Below are 24,768 nucleotides of genomic sequence, written 5' to 3'. Positions count from 1 at the left end.
CTTAGAAAAGCAAAAAAAGGTAGAGGGAAAGTTATAGTAGGAGTGGAAGAGGAAAAGAAACAGTGTAGAAGAATGAAAGGGACAGTAACTCCTTCAACTCACACCACTCAAAAACTCATAAACTCCTCGAATAGGCAACGCTTCCCCAGTGGAGAAGGCTGTTGTTACCTATTCTCGGAAACTCCGGACATCATCAAGCTCCCCCTAGCAGCACTGTTTCAGGGCTATTTGATGTATGTATGTGAATATCTACTCGAATATCCACTTGTCCCTATTAGACTTAGAAAAGCAAAAAAGGTAGAGGGAAAGTTAAAGTAGGAGTGGAAGAGGAAAAGAAACAGTGTAGAAGAATGAAAGGGACAGTAACTCCTTCAACTCACACCACTCAAAAACTCATAAACTCCTCGAATAGGCAACGCTTCCCCAGTGGAGAAGGCTGTTGTTACCTATTCTCGGAAACTCCGGACATCATCAAGCTCCCCCTAGCAGCACTGTTTCAGGGCTATTTGATGTATGTATGTGAATATCTACTCGAATATCCACTTGTCCCTATTAGACTTAGAAAAGCAAAAAAGGTAGAGGGAAAGTTAAAGTAGGAGTGGAAGAGGAAAAGAAACAGTGTAGAAGAATGAAAGGGACAGTAACTCCTTCAACTCACACCACTCAAAAACTCATAAACTCCTCGAATAGGCAACGCTTCCCCAGTGGAGAAGGCTGTTGTTACCTATTCTCGGAAACTCCGGACATCATCAAGCTCCCCCTAGCAGCACTGTTTCAGGGCTATTTGATGTATGTATGTGAATATCTACTCTAATATCCACTTGTCCCTATTAGACTTAGAAAAGCAAAAAAGGTAGAGGGAAAGTTATAGTAGGAGTGGAAGAGGAAAAGAAACAGTGTAGAAGAATGAAAGGGACAGTAACTCCTTCAACTCACACCACTCAAAAACTCATAAACTCCTCGAATAGGCAACGCTTCCCCAGTGGAGAAGGCTGTTGGTACCTATTCTCGGAAACTCCGGACATCATCGAGCTCCCCCAGACAGCACTGTTTCAGGGCTATTTATGTATGTATGTGAATATCTACTCGAATATCCACTTGTCCCTATTAGACTTAGAAAAGCAAAAAAGGTAGAGGGAAAGTTATAGTAGGAGTGGAAGAGGAAAAGAAACAGTGTAGAAGAATGAAAGGGACAGTAACTCCTTCAACTCACACCACTCAAAAACTCATAAACTCCTCGAATAGGCAACGCTTCCCCAGTGGAGAAGGCTGTTGTTACCTATTCTTGGAAACTCCGGACATCATCAAGCTTCCCCTAGCAGCACTGTTTCAGGGCTATTTGATGTATGTATGTGAATATCTACTCGAATATCCACTTGTCCCTATTAGACTTAGAAAAGCAAAAAAGGTAGAGGGAAAGTTATAGTAGGAGTGGAAGAGGAAAAGAAACAGTGTAGAAGAATGAAAGGGACAGTAACTCCTGCAACTCACACCACTCAAAAACTCATAAACTCCTCGAATAGGCAACGCGTCCCCAGTGGAGAAGGCTGTTGTTACCTATTCTTGGAAACTCCGGACATCATCGAGCTCCCCCCAGCAACACTGTTTCAGGGCTATTTGATGTATGTATGTGAATATCTACTCGAATATCCACTTGTCCCTATTAGACTTAGAAAAGCAAAAAAGGTAGAGGGAAAGTTATAGTAGGAGTGGAAGAGGAAAAGAAACAGTGTAGAAGAATGAAAGGGACAGTAACTCCTGCAACTCACACCACTCAAAAACTCATAAACTCCTCGAATAGGCAACGCTTCCCCAGTGGAGAAGGCTGTTGTTACCTATTCTTGGAAACTCCGGACATCATCGAGCTCCCCCCAGCAGCACTGTTTCAGGGCTATTTATGTATGTATGTGAATATCTACTCGAATATCCACTTGTCCCTATTAGACTTAGAAAAGCAAAAAAGGTAGAGGGAAAGTTATAGTAGGAGTGGAAGAGGAAAAGAAACAGTGTAGAAGAATGAAAGGGACAGTAACTCCTGCAACTCACACCACTCAAAAACTCATAAACTCCTCGAATAGGCAACGCTTCCCCAGTGGAGAAGGCTGTTGTTACCTATTCTTGGAAACTCCGGACATCATCGAGCTCCCCCCAGCAGCACTGTTTCAGGGCTATTTGATGTATGTATGTGAATATCTACTCGAATATCCACTTGTCCCTATTAGACTTAGAAAAGCAAAAAAGGTAGAGGGAAAGTTATAGTAGGAGTGGAAGAGGAAAAGAAACAGTGTAGAAGAATGAAAGGGACAGTAACTCCTGCAACTCACACCACTCAAAAACTCATAAACTCCTCGAATAGGCAACGCTTCCCCAGTGGAGAAGGCTGTTGTTACCTATTCTTGGAAACTCCGGACATCATCGAGCTCCCCCCAGCAGCACTGTTTCAGGGCTATTTATGTATGTATGTGAATATCTACTCGAATATCCACTTGTCCCTATTAGACTTAGAAAAGCAAAAAAGGTAGAGGGAAAGTTATAGTAGGAGTGGAAGAGGAAAAGAAACAGTGTAGAAGAATGAAAGGGACAGTAACTCCTTCAACTCACACCACTCAAAAACTCATAAACTCCTCGAATAGGCAACGCTTCCCCAGTGGAGAAGGCTGTTGTTACCTATTCTCGGAAACTCCGGACATCATCAAGCTCCCCCTAGCAGCACTGTTTCAGGGCTATTTGGCCCTTCGTCAGTGAGTGGGTAGGTACCCAAGTGATGCAATGATGGCAAAAACAGTTATGAAGTATAACTCCACAATATGAGAGATGCCTGATGGTGTATGATGTATTTAGACTAAGGCGCATTTAGGGCTAGAGCCTCAAGCTGCGAACAAATTTAGACTATGTATATAAAGTGCTTAGCATCATAATACACAGCCATTTCTGAATAAACAGAAAATTTTTAAGGTGGCATCGTTTTAGTTTATATCTCATATTGTGAATGCCTTCACAACGAGTTGCCATGATATTGCACTACTTCGAATAAGTAGTGCAATATCAGTAGTGTAATATCAGTAGTGCAATATCAGATAGGTACCACCACCCAGACAGCACTGTTTCAGCCCTGAAACAGTGCTGTCTGGGTGGTGGTACCTATCTGAGAATAAGTAACACTAGTCTTCTCCTTAGGTGAAGCGTTACTTATTCGAAGTAGTGCAATATCATGGCAACTCGTTGTGAAGGCATTCACAATATGAGATATAACCTAAAACGATGCCACCTTAAAAATTTTCTGTTTATTCAGAAATGGCTGTGTATTATGATGCTAAGCACTTTATATACATAGTCTAAATTTGTTCGCAGCTTGAGGCTCTAGCCCTAAATGCGCCTTAGTGTGATGCTTTATTTAATATCGTGTTAAGGCGAATTATTAAGAACAATTATTAAGACGTCTTAACATTGTATGTTCAGATTCATTATCAAGATGCGTTATTAAGACGCCTGAACAGCGTGTTAAGATGAATTATTAACCTAATGGCATTGCTAAGATGCGCTATTATGACCCTTATGCTTCGTGTTAAGAAGCATAATTAAGATGGATCAATTAGGTGGCTTAACTTCTTAAGATGATTTGTTAGGAGAACTTAAAATCGTCTCAAGATGAAGTGTGAAGACCTCATGTTAAGATGAATTATTTAAGACATCTTAGCATGTTCAGATTCATTGTTAAGATGCGATATTAAGACATCTTAACATCGTGTTAAGATGCGATCATAAGATCGTCTTAAGGTTGCATTATTAAGGCTGCCTTAGCATTGTGTTAAGATGAATTATTAAGATATCCTAACATCTTAATTGCATTTGTTAGGAGAGCTTCAAATCGTCTCAAGATGAACTGTGAAGACCTCATGTTAAGATGAATTATTTAAGACACCTTAGCATGTTCAGATTCATTGTTAAGATGCGATAACATTGTTTTAAGATGCGATCATAAGATCGTCTTAAGGTTGCATTGTTGTGATGCACTATTAATTACCCTTAGCATCGTGTTAAGAAGCATAATTAAGATGCATCAATTAGGTGCCTTAACTTGTTAAGATAGTTTGTTCATCATCATACATTTTCAATCCACTGCAGGATGAAGGCCTCTCCAGCAACTTACCAGTTCCTTCTGTTTTGTTCAATGGCCATCCATTTACTACCCAAAAACTCATGAATTTCATCTATCCATCTCCGCCTTTGTCTTGCAGGATTTCTTCTAGTTCCTCTTGGGTACCATTCTGTTATTTTCTTAGTCCATCTGTCATCATGTCTTCGAGCTATGTGTCCTGCCCAAGACCATTTTAGATCTTTAGTTTTGATAAGAATGTCCTTTACTTGAGTTTGCTGCCTAATTCACGTGTTTCTCTTCTTATCTAACAGTCTGATTCCCAATATAATTCGTTCCATTCTTCGCTGTGTCGTTCTCAGCTTCTCTTCCATTCTTTTGGTGAGTGCCCAAGTTTCACTTCCATAAGTCATGGTGGGGAGTATACATTGGTTCATTATTTTACGTTTCAGACAAACTGGGATATTGCTCTTCAGTATGTGACTATATTTCCTGAATACTATCCATGCAAAATTTATTCTTCTCTTGACTTCCAGCCATTTATCATTATTACAGCTAATAACTTGTCCCAAATAAGTATATGACTCCACCTTTTCAATTACTGCCTCTTCAATCATAATACTTGTTCATCATTACTTTTGTTTTAGCCATATTCATCTTTAGTCCAAAATCCTTACTAACTGTGCATAACTGATTAAGATTTTCCTCTAATTCTTTGGGATCGTGGCTTATGACCACAATGTCATCTGCAAGTCGTAAATGGTTTAGGTACTCTCCGTTCACATTGACTCCTTTCTGCGACCAGTCTAATCTTCTGAAAGCTTCCTCAAGGGCAGCAGTAAACAGCTTCGGAGATATTGTGTCTCCTTGTCGAACTCCTTTCTCGATTTTAAATTTGCTACTGTCTTTGTCTAGTCTAATAAAGGATGTAGCACTCTGATATATTTTCTTCAAAATCATAATATATGGAGTATCTATGCCTTGTCTTTCCAGTGCCCGAAACATTGCCTTATGCTGTTTGGAGTCAAATGCCTTTTCATAATTCACAAATGCCAGGCATAATGGTGTTTTATATTCACTTGCTTTCTCCATTAGCTGTGATATTACGTGAAGGTGATCCATAGTTGAGAATCCTGTCCTAAAGCCAGCTTGCTCTTTCGGTTGATTCTCATCAAGTATTCTTTCTAATCTGTTAGTAATGACCCTTGTGAACAACTTGTAGATGTGAGATAACAAGCTAATTGGTCTATAATTTCCAATTTCTGATTTATCTCCTTTCTTATGCAGCAAAACTATGATTGCATTATTCCACTGCTTAGGCATCACACCTTTTCTAATGCACTTTGTGAAGAGCCTTGCCAGTTTTTATGTTATGTCTCTTCCTCCCAATTTTAACAACTCTACAGTAACTTCATCTTCCCCCGGGGCTTTCCGATTCTTCATTTTCTTCAATGCATGTTCTACCTCATCAGGAAGAATATCGGGTATGTCGTATGTGTTGCTACTCTGCAATCCATCTTCTCCACTGCTGGTATCATTCCCTCGCTCCTTGTATAATTCTCTATAGTAGTCTTCTGCTATTTGAATTATGCCTTCTCTGCTGTTTATAAGTACACCATCGCTATTCTTCAGTTTCAGTATTATTTGTCTTTCTGTATTACTGCTTATGGCTGCTGATTTAAATCCTTTGTTTTCCCTTAATGCTTTTTCTACTTTTCTTGTGTTAAATCTTATGTCCTCTCTGAGTCTCTTTCTAATGGCTTTGCATAACTCAGTATACTCAATTTTCTCCTTGTCCGTGTTTATCTTGCTCTTCATTTGTCCTCTTCGGTTCATGATGACAAGTGTTTCTTGATTCATTTTTTCTTCTTTGTATTTGTTTTTACCTAATAAGTTTCTTGGTCTTTGTTACTTTCAGAAAGTTTAATATTCCTCGTCGATATCTTGGTCCTGAGCAGTCTGCAGAAGCTCAAACTTGTTCTTAAGTTCCAGTACCTACTGCGTTTTCTCCTCTTCTGTTATCTCAAAGACCTTCGTATCATTTACTCGAGTCAGTTTTTTTCCTTTCCTTTCCTACATCTATATCAAGTGTGCATCTTACCATTCTGTGATCACTTCCAACATTTACCTTGTTCAGGATGGTAACATCATTCACAATATATCTTCTGTCAGTGAGGATGAAGTTGACTTCATTAGATTTTAATCCATTTGGACTCTTCCACGTCCACTTTCTGCTCACCCTTTTCTTGAAAAAAGTGTTCATTACTGACAATCCTTGAGATTCTGAAAATTCCACAAGTCTTTCCCCTCTTTCACCAATTCCAAAATTTCCTAGAGTTCCCCTTTCTGCACTGTTTTGTGTTTTTCCAACCTTAGCATTGAAGTCCCCCCATAATAATAGTGTAGTGGGTTTTCTGCTCATCTAGAAGTGTTAAGAAGCATAAATAAGATGCATCATTTAGGTGCCTTAACTTCCTAAGATGGTTTGCTAGGAGAGCTTAAAGTCATCTCAAGATGAATTGAGAAGACCTCATGTTAAGATGAATTATTAAGACATCTTATCGTGTTCAAATTCATCTTAACGTCCAAAGATGAATTGCTAAGATGCTTTAATTATCAAAAGGTCATGTTAAGATGCGTTATTAAGACGCCTTAGTGTTAAGATGTATTGCATCTGTCATTTACGTGCCGTAATGATGAATTAATAAGAAACCTTGACATCATGTTAATTGCATTGTTAAGATACGTTATTAAGACCCCTTAGCGTCGTGTTAACAACCATAATTAAGATGCCTTAACTTCTTAAGATGGTTCGTTAGGAGAGCTTAAAATCGTCTCAAGATGAATTGAGAAGACCATGTTAAGATGAATTATTAAGACATCTTATCGTGTTCAAATTCATCTTAACATCCAAAGATGAATTGCTAAGACGCCTCAATTATCAAAAGGTCATGTTAACATGCGTTATTAAGACGCCTTAGCATCGTGTTAAGATGTATGCAGTGGTCATTTAGGTGCCTTAATGATGAATTATTAAGAAACCTTGACATCATGTTAATTGCATTGTTAAGATACGTTATTAAGACCCCTTAGTATCGTGTTAAGAACCATAATTAAGATGCCTTAACTTCTTAAGATGGTTCGTTAGGAGAGCCTAAAATCGTCTCAGGATGAATTGAGAAGACGCCTTAATTATCAAAAGGTCATGTTAAGATGCGTTATTAAGAAACCTTAACATCATGTTAAGACGCCATAAATCGTTAGCTTCAATTAACATTATGTCAACATATTCTTTTAAAATCTTCCAGCGCCTTAACACATTTAAACCGAGGGGCAGTGAGTGGGGAAAAAAGTTCCAAAATGATGCACTGGATATCAGGACAGTGCATTATTTATACAAGTAGTGTACATTCTTCTCCTTTCGTGGATAACCGAAAGAACAATGTTTCTTTTGTTAGCAGATTTCACGCGCGCGCGCATTTTGAGGGTGTTCCTTTTTCGAGGAGCCGTTAACACATTGCAAAGAGGAGCATTTGCAAGCCAAAACACATCAAGCGAAATGGAGCCATCTAATTTTCTGACTATTCATTTACATTGAAGGCGAATGTTTCCTGCATATTATTACCAGTGCGTTTGTTGAGAACGGGCCCTCGCAGTGAGTGCCAATGCACGCACGCGCATACACAATGCCAAAAGCCGTCTTAATTGTCAGTTACACAAAACGGCCCGCGAACGCTACACAAAGTAACATGGGCGCTGCACTTCGCCACTTGGTTTATCATTAACAAGCTTCAGGTGATCAGAGTAATTGATTCAATAGTCAGATGATCATTCGTAAGCCTAACAACGAGGTATTGTAGTGCCCCGAACAAAGGGACGGCGCGCCTCGTTGAACGATAACAAAACTCGTGACTAATTTGTTGGGGGGCCCTCTATGTGCACGTGCCCATTAACTGTAGAGATGAGTGAATAGCGCGCTATCGTTTGGCTTGCACAAGAGGGAGAGATAATTTTACAATGGTCATTAGAATGTTTTACCTTTGTTAATTGCGCGGCTCTTTGTTATTTCTATCTGTCTATCCGTTATTAGGATAATCAACAGCGCTGCAAATTACGAATGTTTGTTAACAACAAACGTACGAAAGACTGAAAGAGATATTTAAATGATAATACCCACGAGTTGATGGGGGGAATTTAAGAAAGCGCTTAATGAATAGCGTGATAGTGTTTCTAAAGGCGTCTTCTGTTGAAGGTTGTCATCTTGAGAGTCGAAACGTATTAAAGATTTTTTTTTTTTTAACCTGATGAAGAATGCTATAGGCCGAAACGTTTGAAGAGGATTTTGAAGTTCTGTTTATTTTTTCTCTTTTGTTATTTCTCAAGAATTATGAACACAGCACACAATTTCTTTCGTAAATCGGATAAGATGTTATCTTATGAAATCTCTATCTGAAAATCGAAACGTTTTTAAAGACTTTATAAAAATATTTTCTTTCATAAATGTGTTCTGATGAAGATTGCTATTTAAGAGCCGAAACTTTCTCTGTAGACACTGAAAACAATTATACGGCTCTTTGTTATTTCTGTCTCTCTATCCATTATTTGTCTTTTTTGTTATGAAGGAAAATGTAAACGAAAAGATAAGATAGGAAATCATAAACACGTTATTACAGAATAAAAAAACCTATTTTATAATTCAGTGTGCTAACTTCTGTGTTATTAAATGTGCAAGCTGATGAAGATCGCTATCTGAAACTTGAAACGTTTGGTGTATAAATTTAAAGGGATTTCGATTTTCCATTTTTTTATTCCACAAGAATCTTGAACAAATAAAATATTGTTTTTCATTAATCAAATAGCGTTATCTGATAAAGATTATTATTTGAAACTCGAAACGTTTGGTGTGTAACTCGGAAAGGATTTTCTTTCTTCTTCCTTAACCTTTCAGAACAAAGTCTTAATTCTAGATTTAATTGATTGCGCGTTGGGGAGGGGGAAGGGTACAGATGTCTAATTTATTTCGGTCGGTTCCCACCGAAACCGTGATTGATACGAAAGTGTGGTAGGTGAAGGGTCCACACCACTATGTCTGTTTACTCTGTCAGACGGATAACCAGCCAATAAGTCTTTTTTTTTATATAAAGTTCTCTCTCCTCTGAGGCAACGATCGTTTTTCACAACAGACTGACTCCAAGAACCATCAATTTGGAGGGTAAAGCAAAACCGCACACGTTTCTTGCATTCCAAGCCAGTAGCCGGCCATTTGTCACTTTGCCTCTCCACACCTACTGACACCGTTTTCCACTGTACCCGGAATAGAGAGTGTGTCCGTTTTCTTGCAGTCAACTGTGGGTGAAGTGATGTTGGAAGAGTCAAAATGAATGAACCTGTAGAGGCATTGTTACGTCGAGGAATCTCGAAAGACACCAATACAGCGATCAAGATCGGGACTGGGTGACGTCCCGCGCACCTGTTCGTACAATGGGGATGTTTGAATTATGGTGACGGACAAAGGGATTTATTGTGCGCGAGAGGTCGCTAAAGAGACAATTACGATATTTAAAAGGTAAAGATGACAAAGTTATTCTCAAGTTTTTTCTTCTCTTTGCGTATGGAAGTCGCGCATGCGCAGTAGACTTCATCCATTAATTAAAGTAGAGATCTTTTAGCTTCTGCATTTTTTATTCTAAAATTATCGAAAAGGGCTGTTCAAAAAGTAGTGGCACAGGCGAAAAATTCTTGTTCTTCCCTTTGCTATTCTAGAACATGATCTGATGGCTTAGATTTGTTTCCAATGCCCATTAATAAATCTCGTTTTTTTTTTTTTTTGTAACAGCCGGCTGCCATTACTTTTTGAACAGCCCCCGTAATAATAATTTCAAGTGTATCCACTTTGTGCTTTTCGCAACTCTTTGTTCAATTAATCCTCACTTAAATCGGGTTGAAATAACAAGAAACAATCCGCTAGACTTAGTAAATCCTTACTCAAACCCAGTAGTAACAAAATCAAATTAATAATCTGCTGACAAGTGCTGTTTCTCAAAGAAGGTTTATTCTTTCATCAGGCAGTAACGACTATAAAATTGCATTTTTTTTTCTTTCTCGTCCTTTGTGAAAACTGCTCGAATAAAAATATTTCAAAACAACGCAGCAACCTTATTTCTTTTAATATCTCAGTAGCTATAAACAGTAAGCTTCGCATCGTTAATTCCATCTTAAATATCAAAAGCATCCCCTTCTGGTGGACACGCAAAATCTTCTTTAAAAAAAAAAAGGAAAACAGTTTCATTAAAATTTAAGAGACATTTGCCTCACAGTCACGTGGCTTGGACGTAATTAATTTGCTTCAGTTCTGCTGGAAAATTAGCTGACAGAGGTAGAACAAGGTTAGCACCTTAAGAAAAACGATCTATTTTCTTCTCTCGCCTCAATGTTTACGCCATCTTAATTACTCCTTTGGATAGTCAAGCTTTACGTCGAATTCTCCCGGCATGCCTAGCGACTCGTTAACTGTTTCGAAACAGATGACAGTGAAATATGGCTTAAAAGGAAGCCACAACTGGCTAGAAACTATCGCGTGAGCTTATTCCACCCCCTACAACACACACAGGTGTCCACTTATCTGCTCTAAAAGTCGCTGGATTTTTTAAATCACGTGGTGCACACACTCTTCGGTTAAAATCCATTATTTATAAGTGACACGGGCTAAAAATACTACCACCCACACCCCTTTTAAAGCGCTGCATGAACCCTTAATGTATACCTTCCTAGAGTCGCGTATCGATCCGAATTAACCCTACAATCTCCTCAGCATAATTTCGCTGCCAGAGACTGAGGTCTCTATTATTATGGTCTCACGCAACCGCAAGGTGGCGCTGGTGTACGTCGTTTTTTTTTTTTTTTTTTTTTTTTGATTCCATTTACTTTAATTTTAGAGACCGGCTATAACCATTAAGTGGAAGGAATAGTCGGATAAAAACCTACACCGAGTAATCCCCCCTCCCTCTTAAATCCAACCCCCCCCCTTCAAGAGTAGGAGGGCATGCAACAACTTTTAAAACTTTGATCAAACGCCAAAAACAACAAATGTGTTTCAGACACGCGAATCCAGCTACAATTAACCCCAACTCCCCACACGGAACTTGGGGGGAAAAGAATATGCCATTGGATAAGTTTTGTTAACAGTCACGTGCGCATTTTATATATCCCAGTACTAGCGTTGGCATGATCCCACACACTTCATCGCTGAGGTTTCCATAGAAACTGTGTCATCAGAGTAATTTATCTTTTGGACAGGCAGCATCTCTTTTGAATAACTTTGAAGAGTACGTTAATATTTCTTACACTCTTGGAAATATGCAGTTTTTTTTTTTTTTTTTTCTCTTGGCCACCCCATAATTTCATGGTTCCTTAACCCCCAATCACGTGCACATTCGCCTTAGATTTTTTTTTTTTTTCTCTAGGTATTATCAGCGTTTATTTAAATCTTTTTGTACCGAAAAATCCTGAAATGGATACCAATATCAATCAGGGGCTAACACCCCCTACTCATCCACCCACCCTACTCGGTGACTGGGTGATTTTATAAACTAGAATTCCAATATGTCTATGGAAATAATGATGGCAGATAGCCAGAAAGATAACTCCGGATACCGCTTATAACCTGTCTACTCTCAAAGAGCAGAGCATTGATCAAGTGGCTTGTTGAAGTAAGAAACAGATTATGTTGCAATCGAAATGTCTGGAAGGCTAAAATACGATTGCAAAGATAGTCTTTGGATAAGAAAAGAAACAAAATACACTCCTCCGGGTAAATACTTTATGGATTTCTGTATTTATTTAGATGTCACGAGAGATTTAAAGTTAGAAAAGTATTGTGCAAAGAGTTACGTTCTTTGATAAGACATAAAAGCCAATTTTGTTTTTGAATGTTTCCGTTTCCTGTAGTCTAATTGTTTTTATTGGCGTTTTTTAGTGTACAACACGTGATAAATAGCTAGCAATAGATTTTAAAAACATGACAATATGTTCTCGATAGAAATTAAAAACCAAAAGTTTAATAGGACCGGAAATGCAAACAGTCACCCGGGTGCACACTAGTCTGGGCACCATTTAGGAGAAATAGGGCTACATCTCTCTCTCGACACTGAAGAAGCACACATTAAGGTATTATTATTATTAATACCTCAAAGCAGGAGTATTCAATCATTTGCCTTCATCTGTGTTGCCATCACCCCCCTAGTAGTGAGTTATGGAAATAAATTTCCCTCAGTATCCTTTTTAACACACAGTCTCCAAATTTGAATGCAGTCCTTTCATTTCTTAGCTCGATAGATACTTCTGATTATGGGAACTTTAATTATGACCACCCTATACATTCTGTGATGGTTGTTTTAATTTATTTGATTACGTTATTTATTTCATTTTCGAATAATTTAATTTCTTAAAATCGATAATCAATTTTCATATTCATTAATAAATAAATGTAATATCATAAATAATATTATTTAAAAATATACTAGTGGACAAAATAATGGGAACACACACGTTGACGGCCAGTTTATTATACAATATTATTTTCACTCTTTAATGACATCATCAATGAATCGATGATGTCATTAAAAAGGCAGAAGTTAACCAATAATATGATTTGAAATAAACCCTGCGTACTTAACATCTAAATGGCACGAATAAACTTTAAGCTAACTACATGTTTTGATCCGGGTATTCCACAGATGTTTATACGCCTTCTAAAGTTGAAAATCTCTAGACAACAGATCCCACTACATTACATTCTTCTTTCCTCTGAATCTCGTTAAGGAAAAAGTCCCTTAATTGCATTTCCCCCTTGCATCTGTGGGCGTGGAGCCAAGAGATACAGCAAAGGATTTCATTAGTGAGTAATTTACCGCGTATTTATCTTTACTGGATGTTGCTGCATTCTCCTACGAATGTGTAGGAGGTGGGTCGAGTCGACGGTTTCCTTGGAAACGGCGTGTTTATAAAAATCCTCTTCTCATCAGCCACCTTGTTAAGAGTCTTAATTACCACAGTTACATTCTTTCTTCTGCATCTCCGGCCAACCTTTCTGCCGCTTTCTCCTTCCCGGTCAACCATTGTCGCGTTTGATGTGCCATTTTCTGTTCATTCGCGCCGCGTCTGTAACTTTGTTCCCTTTGGCCCACTTTGGTCTCACTCTGGAGCTAACGGTGACAAATCGCCAACTACCTGGCTTCAACTACACTTCGGTAAGTGTAGCTCGTCCTTCCCACGGCTTCCATTTATCACCCGGCCCACTCCCCCTTAGTTCGGCCCCTTCTCCTTTCACGCCCCCGCCTGCCTTTACCGAGAAATCTAGGTTAACGGCCAACGATTCCCTTGGCAAACGTCCTGCACCACTCTCTTTGCTCGCCGGTAGAAGGCAGACAAGAGTCCCCAAATTAACAACAAAGGCAGAGTGTTCTCGCTTGACAACGTGAAACATTGCCCGAATCACAAGTTCAGTGTTAGCATTCTTCGGGGAAGTATCCTTCTTTAAGATAAATGGGGGAACTTCCCTTTTAGAAACCCGGGGCGTACCGTACGTCGCCGTTTCGTTACGGAGTTCATTTCGTTGAAAGCCTCCCGGAGATCGCTGTATTCTGCATAGCCACCCGCCATTACAGAAATCTCGCGCGAGAATTTTCAAACGGGCGCAGTAGACGTAGGGTGGCGTTGGCCCATTTCGCGCGAGGAATTTTCCGTCCACCCGATGATCGATTTAAAGTTTCTCCGGCACTCTATACGAAATACGCCCCCGCTATCCCAGTGGTAATCAATTTTGCCCGTGTCGTATAACTCAAGAAACTAAAAAATATCCGGCGATAGGTGAGAATGGATCAGTTTTTGACTCAAAAGCATCTCTTCGAGTAATGCGGGCAATGTGGGTGTGCATGTTTGCCGGATTCACACGATCCGTTAGCGTAATCGATATTTGTGCCAAGGTAAATCAGATCACGAGGCGTCGGTGTACAGATTCTGTAAATTTAATGTGTTCTGGCTTTTTGTTTAGCGATGAAAAACCGGCAAACTGAAAATCAAGCTTTCGCTTGAGAAATCTGTTCTCCATTTTTTCGGTGTTCTATTTTCATTTATTCTACTATAATAATTGTTACATATATATACAGAAATAGGGGAAAGAGACTTAAAAAAAAAGTATACGGGAGAAGAGTAATAAATATTATATAGTTGAAATTAAATTAAACGGCTAAGTTTTGAGAACGTAAAACTTTTATTTTTTAAGTGTTCTATAAAGTTAATTGATAAGAAAATAACTATTATTTTTCACATCAGTTAATCACAGAAAAATAAAAAAAAATCAATTAATTTTAAGAAAAAAAGTAGAATGCGCCTGAAATTTAAGGCAAAGTGCATACTTGCTTAATTTGTAACGGAAGTAGTTATTGGATGTTTAGTCATTACTTAATAAGAAAAAGTTCAATCGATATCACATTTCAACCGTATGTTTCGTTGGTCCCTGGAAAACATTTAAGTTCAATCATAGCTTCCCCTGGCCCCTTTCCCCCCCACCACCACAGATAGCTATTCACATAAATGAGTGTATATTTCTGGTATAACTCTAGAATGAAGATTCGAATCGAAGTCAAAGTTTCAATCTATGTTCTGTTGGTCATTGCAAATTGCATAAACTCCTTCATACTTGCATTTAGCCAAGGAATATCTTTTAGATTAAGCCACGCACACCACAGGCATCTCTCATACTGTGGAGTTATACTTTATAACTGGGTTGTTACTATTGCAACAACAGGGTACCTATCCACCCACCAAAGAGGAGCCAAAAGGCTACCAGGGGGTGACCTGAAGCTGCCCGGAGTTTCCGAGAATAGGTAACAACCAACAGTCTTCTCTACTGAGGAAGTGTTGCCTGTTCGAGGAGTTTAAGTGGTGTGAGTTGAAGGAGTTAATGTCCCTTTCATTCTTCTTCCGCTCCTACTATTACTTTCCTCTACTTTTTGCTTTCTAAGTCTAATAGGGGCAAGGGAAAAATAAGAGCTATTATCACACACAAACAAGCCTTGAAACGGTGCCTCTGGGTGGTGGTATCCGCTGAGAATAAGCTACAATAGTCTTCTTCATAGGTGAAGCGTTACTTATTAGAGGAAGTGCAATAACGTGGCAACTCGTTGTGAAGGTATTCACAATATGAGATATAATTAAACGATGTATTAAAAGTATCTTGGTAGTAGAAATATCTATGTGCATTACCCATGCATAAACAAACTCCTTCATGCTTATTACTTGTTTCCAATTAATTTATTTCAGTACAATCTTTTCAATTATTCATTGTTCATTCAGGTCAGTACAATCTTTTGCTTATTCATTGTTTAGTCCTTTTTCATTCAGCTCTTGTGCCTATTCACTGTTCCCATTTTATTTAGTTCATCATGTCTTTTTTGGCCTATTCATTATTCCATACTAATTTAGTTCAGTTCAATTTTTTCTGGCCTATTAATTGCTCATTCTCTTTTTGTTTAGCTCAGTACAATCTCTTTAGGTTATTCATTGTTCCCCCTTTCATTTAGTTCATTGGTCTTTTTGTCTATTAATTGTTCCCTGTTAATTTAATTCAATACAGTCTCTTTAGTCCTTTCATTGTTTAATCCCTTTTCATTCAGCTCGGTACAATCTGTTTTGCCTATTCACTCTTCTCTTTCCATTTAGTTCATTTGTCTATTTGGCCTATTCATTATTCCCTATAAATTTAGTTCAATACAATCTTTTCTAGTTTATTCATTGTTCATTCCCTTTTCATTTAGCTCAGTACAATCTATTGTTTATTCATTGTTTAGTCCTTTTTCATTCAGCTCGGTACAATCTCTTTTGCCTATTCACTCTTCCCTTTTTGTTTAGTTCATTTGTATTTTTTGGCCTATTCATTATTCCATATTAATTTGGTTCAGTACAATATTCTGGCCTATTCATTGTTCATTCTCTTCTTGTTTACCTCAGTACAATCTCTTGGTTATTCATTGTTCCCCGTTAATTTAATTCAATACAATCTCTTTGGCCCTTTCATTGTTTAATCCCTTTTCATTCAGCTTGGTACAATCTTTTTCGCCTATTCACTCTTCCCTTTTCGCTTAGTTCATTTGTTTGTTTGGCTTATTCATTATTCCCTATGAATTTAGTTCAATACAGTCTTTTCTGGTCTATTCATTGTTCATTCCCTTTTCATTTAGCTCAGTACAATCTATTTTGGTTATTCATTGTTGCCTTTTCATTTAGTTCATTGGTCTTTTTTTGCCTATTTCTTGCTCCCTATTAGTTCAATAAAATATTCTTGGCTTATTCACTGTTAACTATTAATTTAGTACAATACTTGGTTATTGTACTAAATTAACAATGAATGGACCAATATGTTTGGTCTATTCATCGTTCATTCCCTTTTCATTTAGCTCAGTACAATATTTTGCTTATTCATTGTTTAGTCCTTTTTTATTCAGCTCGGTACAATCTCCTTTGCCTATTCGCTGTTCCCTTTTGGCCTATTTATTATTCCCTATTCATTTGGTTCAATACAATCTTTTCTGGACTACTCATTGTTCATTCCTTGGAGGAAATGAAATACATTTTTTTTTTAATTTTCTCCAAATGAAAAGTGCAAGGTTTCGAACCTGTTTTTAGACGAACAATATCCTTATTAATATTTATCCTAAATGAGATGAATGATTAGGTTGCAAAGTGCCCCAAGTTTCTTTGGTAAATTAATATGAGAACTTAATAAGATCGTAAACGCAGCCCAATAGAAAGTTAAGGCGCTGTGGCCTTTCTGAACGCCTAAATTCCTCAGTTAGGCCTCGCAATGAAATTATTAGACGCAATTACTCGGTCGTTTTCTGCAATCACACAGGAATTAGCGTTTCACTAAGACTAGAAAATTGCATCAGTTGCTCCAATGCATACCTAATTACTTTCTGGAGTTAGTTGGGCTGCAGTCTCCGGTGTAATCCCCAAAGAAGACGAGAAAACTGCGCAAGTATTTTACGAGATTTCGCGAGATGACCAAGAGGTGCTCAGCTCAACAGCAAATAGGATGTTTGCTGTTGTAGGAAGACCTCTTAAACGTCGAATTTAGGCTTCGATCGAAATTTATATTAAACTCAATAACATTAAAAGCGCGTTAAAGTATCTTCAGATATTTTTGAAGTTTTTAAATTATTCTTGAAAATATTTAAAGAATTTAAAATAACATTATAGCTCCAAGAAAGTTTATAAGAAATTATAAGAAATTTTCAGTGAGTACGAAAAAAAAGTGGTTCCATAGAAAAGTGGCGACGTATTAACGAAACATCGTACAGCGAGGTGACGTACAACGAGGACTTCCACTAATTATTTTTTACAAAATATAAAATACGAATTTTATGTATACATTTCGATATTCAATTATAAATTAATAAAAATGAGAAAATAAAATATGTGACATATTTATTTATAAAAATCAGTAAATTTTCTCTCCTTAAACATTGGTTGAAAAACCGCACAGATAGTGCGGTAATTCTCAGAAGATGTCATGACCTCGATTATAAGCGATTTATAACGTATCCGTCCCTCTGAAAAGATGGATGGAGCTACGCTTGGAAGGTAACGACCAGACAAACAAATATAATCATTGCAGCATGGCCATGCTGTACATATTTTATTTGCCAATCCAATTTGTCAGCTGGTTGCTTCGAAGAGAGTTAATTGCTCCACGTACAGATGGTTGTGACTTATGTGGAATTCAGCCTCGTATTAAATGACATTCATTGAGAGCAGTGTCCCACCCACAGACCGTTTTATTGGTAATTCATCCGCAGTTGTTTTTTCATCTCTCAATTATTCATTATTTGGTGGAAAATTTTAATTTCGCTAATCGACTTGTTAAACATCTTGAAATTATCTAATGCGCATTAAACTTTATCATTATATCCTGGTAGTTGTAAGATTATGAAGTCTTTATATCGAAATCAGCGACCTCTCTTGGTACTATTGTAGAAATCCTTATTTTAAAAATGAATTTTAAAAGGCTGGATCATGAATAAGTGACTCGTTTCTTTTGATGTTTCTTTTGATCAAATGATGCCAAAGCTCAATAGATTCAATAGAGTTTCTCAAAATCTCCCTTAGATCATTATAAATATCGAACAATGGTAAAGTATGTGAATCCAGCACTCACTAATACCACAGCCGCACAAGTGAATAATCGATAAGCCAAACTGGAAACGTTTCTTGTCCAGAGATTCATGTCCCGTTATAATATATGATGCTAACATGTCCAAAGAGAACCAATTTGTTGTTTTCTTGTTCAACGAAAATGTTACTTCCAGAAGAAAAGGTAATCAATCCAATAATTACCAATCCAACATCAGTTGTGTCCCACTGGGTTTGCCAGATATTGACACAGTCATTCCAACATCTGGCACGTTTTTGGAATGAGTGTTGGAATACCTTTCTTTAACCGGTAAAGAAAGAGGAGGCAAGAAGCAATGACCTGCAGTAGAGACTGTGTGGCATACTCTCAACATACAAAGAAGCATAGTTTGCTGTACTGATGCCAATTTCTTTTGAACCTGAACCGTTCCCACACTATGGTACCAGGCATCTCATCCATATGTCACCATAAGGAGGAACAATTGCAGTATAATTGCATCGTCCCTCTAGATAATCTCCAATCAGTTCTGGAAACGCTGATGATTGCACCAGTAAAATTCTAAACTTTTTCAGCTAAGTTTGTAATGTGTTAGACGAAGTTGAGTTTACTGTCAGTCCTTACTCCTATGTACGAATGCCCTTCAAGATCATCCACTGAAGGCTACCCAAAAACAGATTATTCAAAATTACGTTTATCGTCTCAGTCCAGGAAGATTTTTCTTTAGACTTCTCAATCACAGAGGAAGACGTCTTGTTTCTTGAGGTCTTATAGAAGAGTCCCCAGGAGTCAGCGTTGCCAGAACCTTGGATAAATTGGATTTGACTTTGCGTTAGCAGCACCTTCCTAATAATTCATGGGGCCATCTTTCACTCGTAATACAGCCCACAAACTTCTCGATATGGATTCCACAAGGTGTTGCAGGATGTCCAGTTGTAGTGCTATCCATGCGCTGAACATTTTCAGGTGGATGGTCGTAGCGTCGTATGTCCTTTTCCCGTAGACACCAAACATGCTCAATTGGGCGTGTTGTGCCGCCATGGGAGGATTCATCGAAACTGATTGCCACATGTGCAAAGTACAATCTTATATCAGCCATTCCCGACTTTGAGCCTTCACCAGCATAATAGACCAGTACACTCCTACACAAAGGGATGTTGCTAATGCAAAGTCAGCTCAATGTAGATTGTATGTAGGTTTACTTGTAATGTACACCACAGGAAAATCATACAACTCCTGGGCAACTAATTACATCCCTCAGCGAATAAGCAAATGTTCATTCGAGACTGTTATTTGTCGTATTTCAATGATTTTTGTAACAACACGGTTATCTCTGTTCTCGATGATGTCATTTTATACCCAGTCTTCATTGGGAACGAGAGAGCTGATTATAATCGCCTCTCCAAGGTATATTTAAGGAGAATTGGAAAACAACTTCGAAGAGAAGATGCACGTCAAGAGAGAGTGCTAATACCAACACAATCAGATTAGTAATTCAAAGCGATAAAGGAAACAGAGGATCATTACTAATTAAATTCATTTTGCATCCTGTGTTGACAGTTACCTCATACACCAGGAGTTCGTTTCTCCATTTTTTTTTTTTTTCAAAATTGAGAAGAAAAATTTAAAAATTTCGTTAACTGTACTAAGCGGGTACTTATTTCTGACAGAGAGCTCTCACAATTTAAAAAATAAATAAATAAATAATTTTTGCGGAATTTTAGGAAATGTTCTCAAACATTTTATATTTTTTTCAAATTTTTCTCGGATTCTGGTTTAATTCTAGAATAAAAATCTAGGACTTTTATCCTAGAAATTTTTTACTTCGATAAGCAGTATGCAAAATTTGCAAGAAAATTATTCAATGTTGAAAATTATAAAACGACAGGTTTTTTTTTATAAATTGCTTATAAATTTTATATAAAAAATTCTAGCTTAGTCCATAAATTTATGCATAAATATTAAGTGAATTGAATTAATTGATTTAGAAATTTCTAAGAGTTTTGGAAAAATTGAGTGGCATGTATAAAATTTACAAAAAAATATTTCTATAATTTTTTCTATAAAAGATTCTAAAAAAATTATTTTTTTTCTATAAAATTTAATGAAAATTCCAGCAATTCCCATAAAATTTTATAAATTTAAACAATATATATATAATTTAACGGATTTTTTTAAAAAATTCAAAACATTTTGTAAATTTTCTGTATTTATTAATAAATTAACCTGAAAAATCGAGAATTTTTTATTTCGATGAGCAGTATGAAAAATTTGCAAGATGCAAAATTCTAATAATTTTCTATGAAAATTATGAAATTTTACAGCTTTTTTTAATAAATTGCTTATAAATTATCTACATTTTATAAAAAAAAAAATTCTAGCTTACTCCATGATGTTATACATAAATATTAAAAGAAATTTCTAACAGTTTTGGAAAATGTTTGGGTGGCACACCCAAAATATTTTTCTATAAAATTCTAAAATAAAAAATAAATCTATAAAATTTTTCTAAGAATTTTTCTATAAAATTTAAAGAAATTTCCCATAAAAGTTTATAAATTTAAACAAAATTCAAAAAAATTTTCTAAATTCAAAAATATTTTCTATAAAATCTAAACAGTTTTCTAAAAATTTTCTATAAAACGCTCCCTAAATTTTGCGTGAAGAAATTTCCTCCAATTTTTCACAGAATTTTGCGTAAACTGTTACCAATACGGAGAACTCGTCTCTCCATTTCTGCAACTCCTGTGATTTATCGTTCACAAAAGGCCAATATCGCATCGGAGCCGGCGTTCCTCTCATAAATGTCAGTGTCATCGCCTGTCGTAGCCTTGCGGGCCCTGTCGGACCACGGACCAATGCGCAAAAGTATTGTCGGCGAAGTATTAGACAGGTAGACATTAATGGACACATCACGATATCCGTAGGCTGTGAGAGGATCCGTCTCGCGCTCCAATTAAATCTTCCGTGGAAAAGAGCATCGAGTTCCCCGAGGGGAAGACCTCGTTAATTCGAACTACCGAACCGGCGTAGTTTGGTGACAGTTTGAAAGATTATCCACTCAGGACTGCGGATATGTTGATGGAGGAAAGTTGATACGGAAGTGAAAGGTCAGATGAACGCAAGATAAACATTGAGCGGAATAGAGCAAGTGTCGGATGTCGCGCTGCAAGTAGGGTTTATGACGTATCGTTTACGAACATCGGTGGTGTTTGGTTACAGAATTAGCTATACCCGATATTTGCAGATAAGTATCTCCATAATTACAAACATAATTGCTGCTGTTTGCCGAGTGCAGGATCACGCTGCTTCGGTGGTGTTATTTCTTTCCTTCTTTCCCTCTCCGAGAAAGGGGTACGCTTTGCAGATTCCTGCACCTAAAAGCGGCGAATGGCCAATGTCTTTCGAAAACGTCCTCGTGATCTTTTGCATTTTTAAGACCAGTTCCATCCAGTGTGTTATGAATAAACAAAGTCTCACCTTAAAAGATTTAAAGGAACTGTCTGGAAATATGCGGACCAGCATTGTGTCCCTCTGGACCATGGTGGGACGACAACTTAGAATCACTTCTGAACCAACTCAAGTCATGGTTTTAAGGGAACATTTTACGCGGACATCGGATGGATTTGGGGAACTCCTAAGTTTGCTCTGCGAGGGACTACAGCTTTATTTTTGATTCCAAGTGTGGATCAGATGTACCTACTGTTTCTCTCTCTTTCTCGAAAGCCATGATATGTTATGTTATTCATTTAGGATCGACCCTGATTTATGAAAACTACATTGAAGAGAATGGTGAAGTGGACATTGCACTGACAAGGAAGAAGACAAAAAGTTAAAGAAAAAAATGAAAGAAAGAAACAGAGTGAATGAGAAACGGGAAAGTGTAGAAAAGGAAGAATTACTGAAATTAAGAGTGAGACTTGGAGAAAACGATAAACTTGGTAAAAAGAATAAGAGTAGGAGAATGAAAGAATGATAGAAAAAAGGAACGAGATGAAAAAAAAAGTAAACAGAATGAATCAAATACTGAGGGAGAGAGAGAGAGAGAGAATATTCAAGAGCGAAAGAAAGGATGAACGAATGAGAAAAAGAGACAGAACAGCGAAAATTAAAGCGAGAAAGAGTGAATGAACGAGAAAGAAGTAGGGAAAATTAAATTTAAGAGCAAATGAACGAAAGGAAGAGAGAGAGAGCGAGTTAGAGAAAATCGAAGAAAATGAAAGAGGATAAGAAGAAATGAATGAATGAGAGTGGGAGAGAAAATCCAAAAAAATTGAAGTGGAAATGAAGGAGAGAGAGAGAGAGAGAGAAAGAAAATTAAAGAGTGAATGAACGAGTGTGAGAGAGAGAGAGAAGTAGGGAAAATTTAAGAGAGGGAGAGAAAATTCAAAAAAATTAGAGGAAGATGAACGAATGAAAGAAAGACAAAAACTGAGCCCGAGACAGAAAATTCAAGAGCGAAGGAACGAATGAAAGAGAGAAAACTAGATATCAAAAAATTTCAAAAGCAAAAGAAGAAATAAACTAATAAGAGAGAGAGAAAGAGCGCCAAGGAAGGAATGAATGAATGAATGGGAGAGACAGAAAAATAGAACGAAAATTAAAGAGCGAAAGAAGGAAACAAGGAATGAGATAGAGCGAAAATTAAACGAAGAAATGACTATTCGTTAAGATGCTGTGAAACTCATATTTTCTAAGACCACATCCCTGCCAGCATCTTTCACTACCAAACACATTCGACTGTTATCTCCACTGCCATAAATTGGCCACGAGTCTCTTGGTGGTGCGAGATATTTCAGCCTATCAGCACCACTCTCTCTCTTTCTCTCTCTCTCGGTGGAATGAAGTGTAAAATGATTTTTCTCAGTTCCTCCGCATAAGTCTGTCACGTGCAGAACTTGCCAGTGCGGCTCCGAAACAGAATTTTATAGTTGCGTCCGTAAGAGAATAACATCCCCATAATTGACAACAGTTAACGCTTGATGGACTTTAGAAAAACCCAGGCTAACTTTCGGGGGGCATTCGAGCGGAATGCCTGCTGCAGGTTTCATCAAACGAATTATTTCGGATCTCGACTTATCAGCGATAGTGAGAAAGAGCGAAAGAGAAACCGGAATGGCGATGTGAGCAGAAATAACTACCGCTGTGGCGTTAGAAATGTCAAAAATCGTGCACGATATATACGGAAACACCCCTCTTAATTTGTTTGTTTACAGCTTCCAGTTAGAATTTTAAAAGTTTTATTTTTTTTAATTAATTTCTTTACTCTTTCCCGAGAATCTAGCCGAAGAAACTCGAAAAAACAAAAAAAAAAACGCCATTATTACGTAGGCTAAGAATATATATATTTTTTATCTGTTAGATCAACAATGCGACTGGCGCCCAAGAATGAAATCTACATAAGCTTCATTGTTGCGTGTATCGAAATCACCGAAACTGCTGACAATGTGAATTTCATTTTTTCCATTGTTGTTTTTATTTCGCACGCGCAGTACAAAACACGCATGCGCTGACAATAATGTACATTTCGAATGACGTCAGCAATTTCTGAGGTAGAAATAGATAATTTTGATAATAAAATTCAGATTTATTTCCATTCACCTTTTCAAAACGTTCTTTTTTCTTTCTTTTTTTTTTCAAATAAACAAATATGGAATTGATTTCACTTGAGTACACATCAGTTTCGTAATAATATTTTTTTGATTTTCTTTCAGGACCGGATTTCTGGGGCCTTTTAAATCCAGAATGGAATTTATGCAGCAAGGGCAGACGTCAGTCACCGGTGGATATTGATCCGACATTAATACTTTACGATCCCTTTTTGCGGTATATACACGTGGATAAACACAGGGTGAGCATTCCTCTAATAATAGATCGGACCCGATATCGCGCATGATCGTAATTCATTAAAAAGCATTCGCGGATCGAAAACAGCGCATGAAATATAGATTTGCATGCGCTTTCTGCGAATTACATCGATCATCTGCGTAGATCAATACGAAAGCGCGAGTCAACAGTCGACAGATGCGTGTATTCAGATTTTATTCGGGGCCGTCTTTCCTCGTGCAATTTTTCGGACTTTTCCCGGGCTCGTCCAATCTCCTAAACTGGCAATAATCACTCGCAGACGACGAATTTGAATGGGATCTTTTGCTTCCAAAATAAATGTTAATCTCGCCGCTCTAATATTGTTACGTTACGGCCGGAAAGGCGTCTGTTTCTCGACGAGTGTCGCAGACGCCCAGCGTTGACACGCGTACCTGCGCGTGTTATTCACCGAATCCGTATCCTCCGAGGAGATGTTCGCTCGTCGATTTCCTGTTGTGGTGTGACGCCGGGGGAAAGAAGTGACAAGTTGTCGGGGATTCCGCGGGGTTGCCCGGACGTGTGAGGTAGATATGGCATCATGTCGGGGGAATTGTCGGCTTCATCAGCGAACACACTCCCACGGAGAAAACAAGAAACAGCGGCTAATAAATGTGTC

At 37.6% G+C, this 24,768-nt stretch overlaps 1 protein-coding gene across 2 annotated transcripts in view; it reads left to right on the top strand.

Annotated features, from left to right (window-relative positions):
- The window catches only part of LOC150082120 (carbonic anhydrase-related protein 10-like), a 144,002-nt gene that overhangs the window by 80,235 nt on the left and 38,999 nt on the right, over nucleotides 1-24,768 (top strand). For both annotated transcript variants that reach the window (XM_090379990.1, XM_090379989.1), the window contains exon 3: nucleotides 23,999-24,135. In XM_090379990.1, the coding sequence (XP_090236116.1) occupies nucleotides 23,999-24,135 (137 nt within the window). The remainder of the gene's footprint in view (nucleotides 1-23,998; nucleotides 24,136-24,768) is intronic.

Source organism: Mastigoproctus giganteus, chromosome 8, assembly GCF_048544385.1.
Source record: "Mastigoproctus giganteus isolate SK-2022 chromosome 8, ASM4854438v1, whole genome shotgun sequence".
Lineage (NCBI taxonomy): Eukaryota > Metazoa > Arthropoda > Arachnida > Uropygi > Thelyphonidae > Mastigoproctus > Mastigoproctus giganteus.
This window is presented reverse-complemented; position numbering and strand designations above follow the sequence as displayed.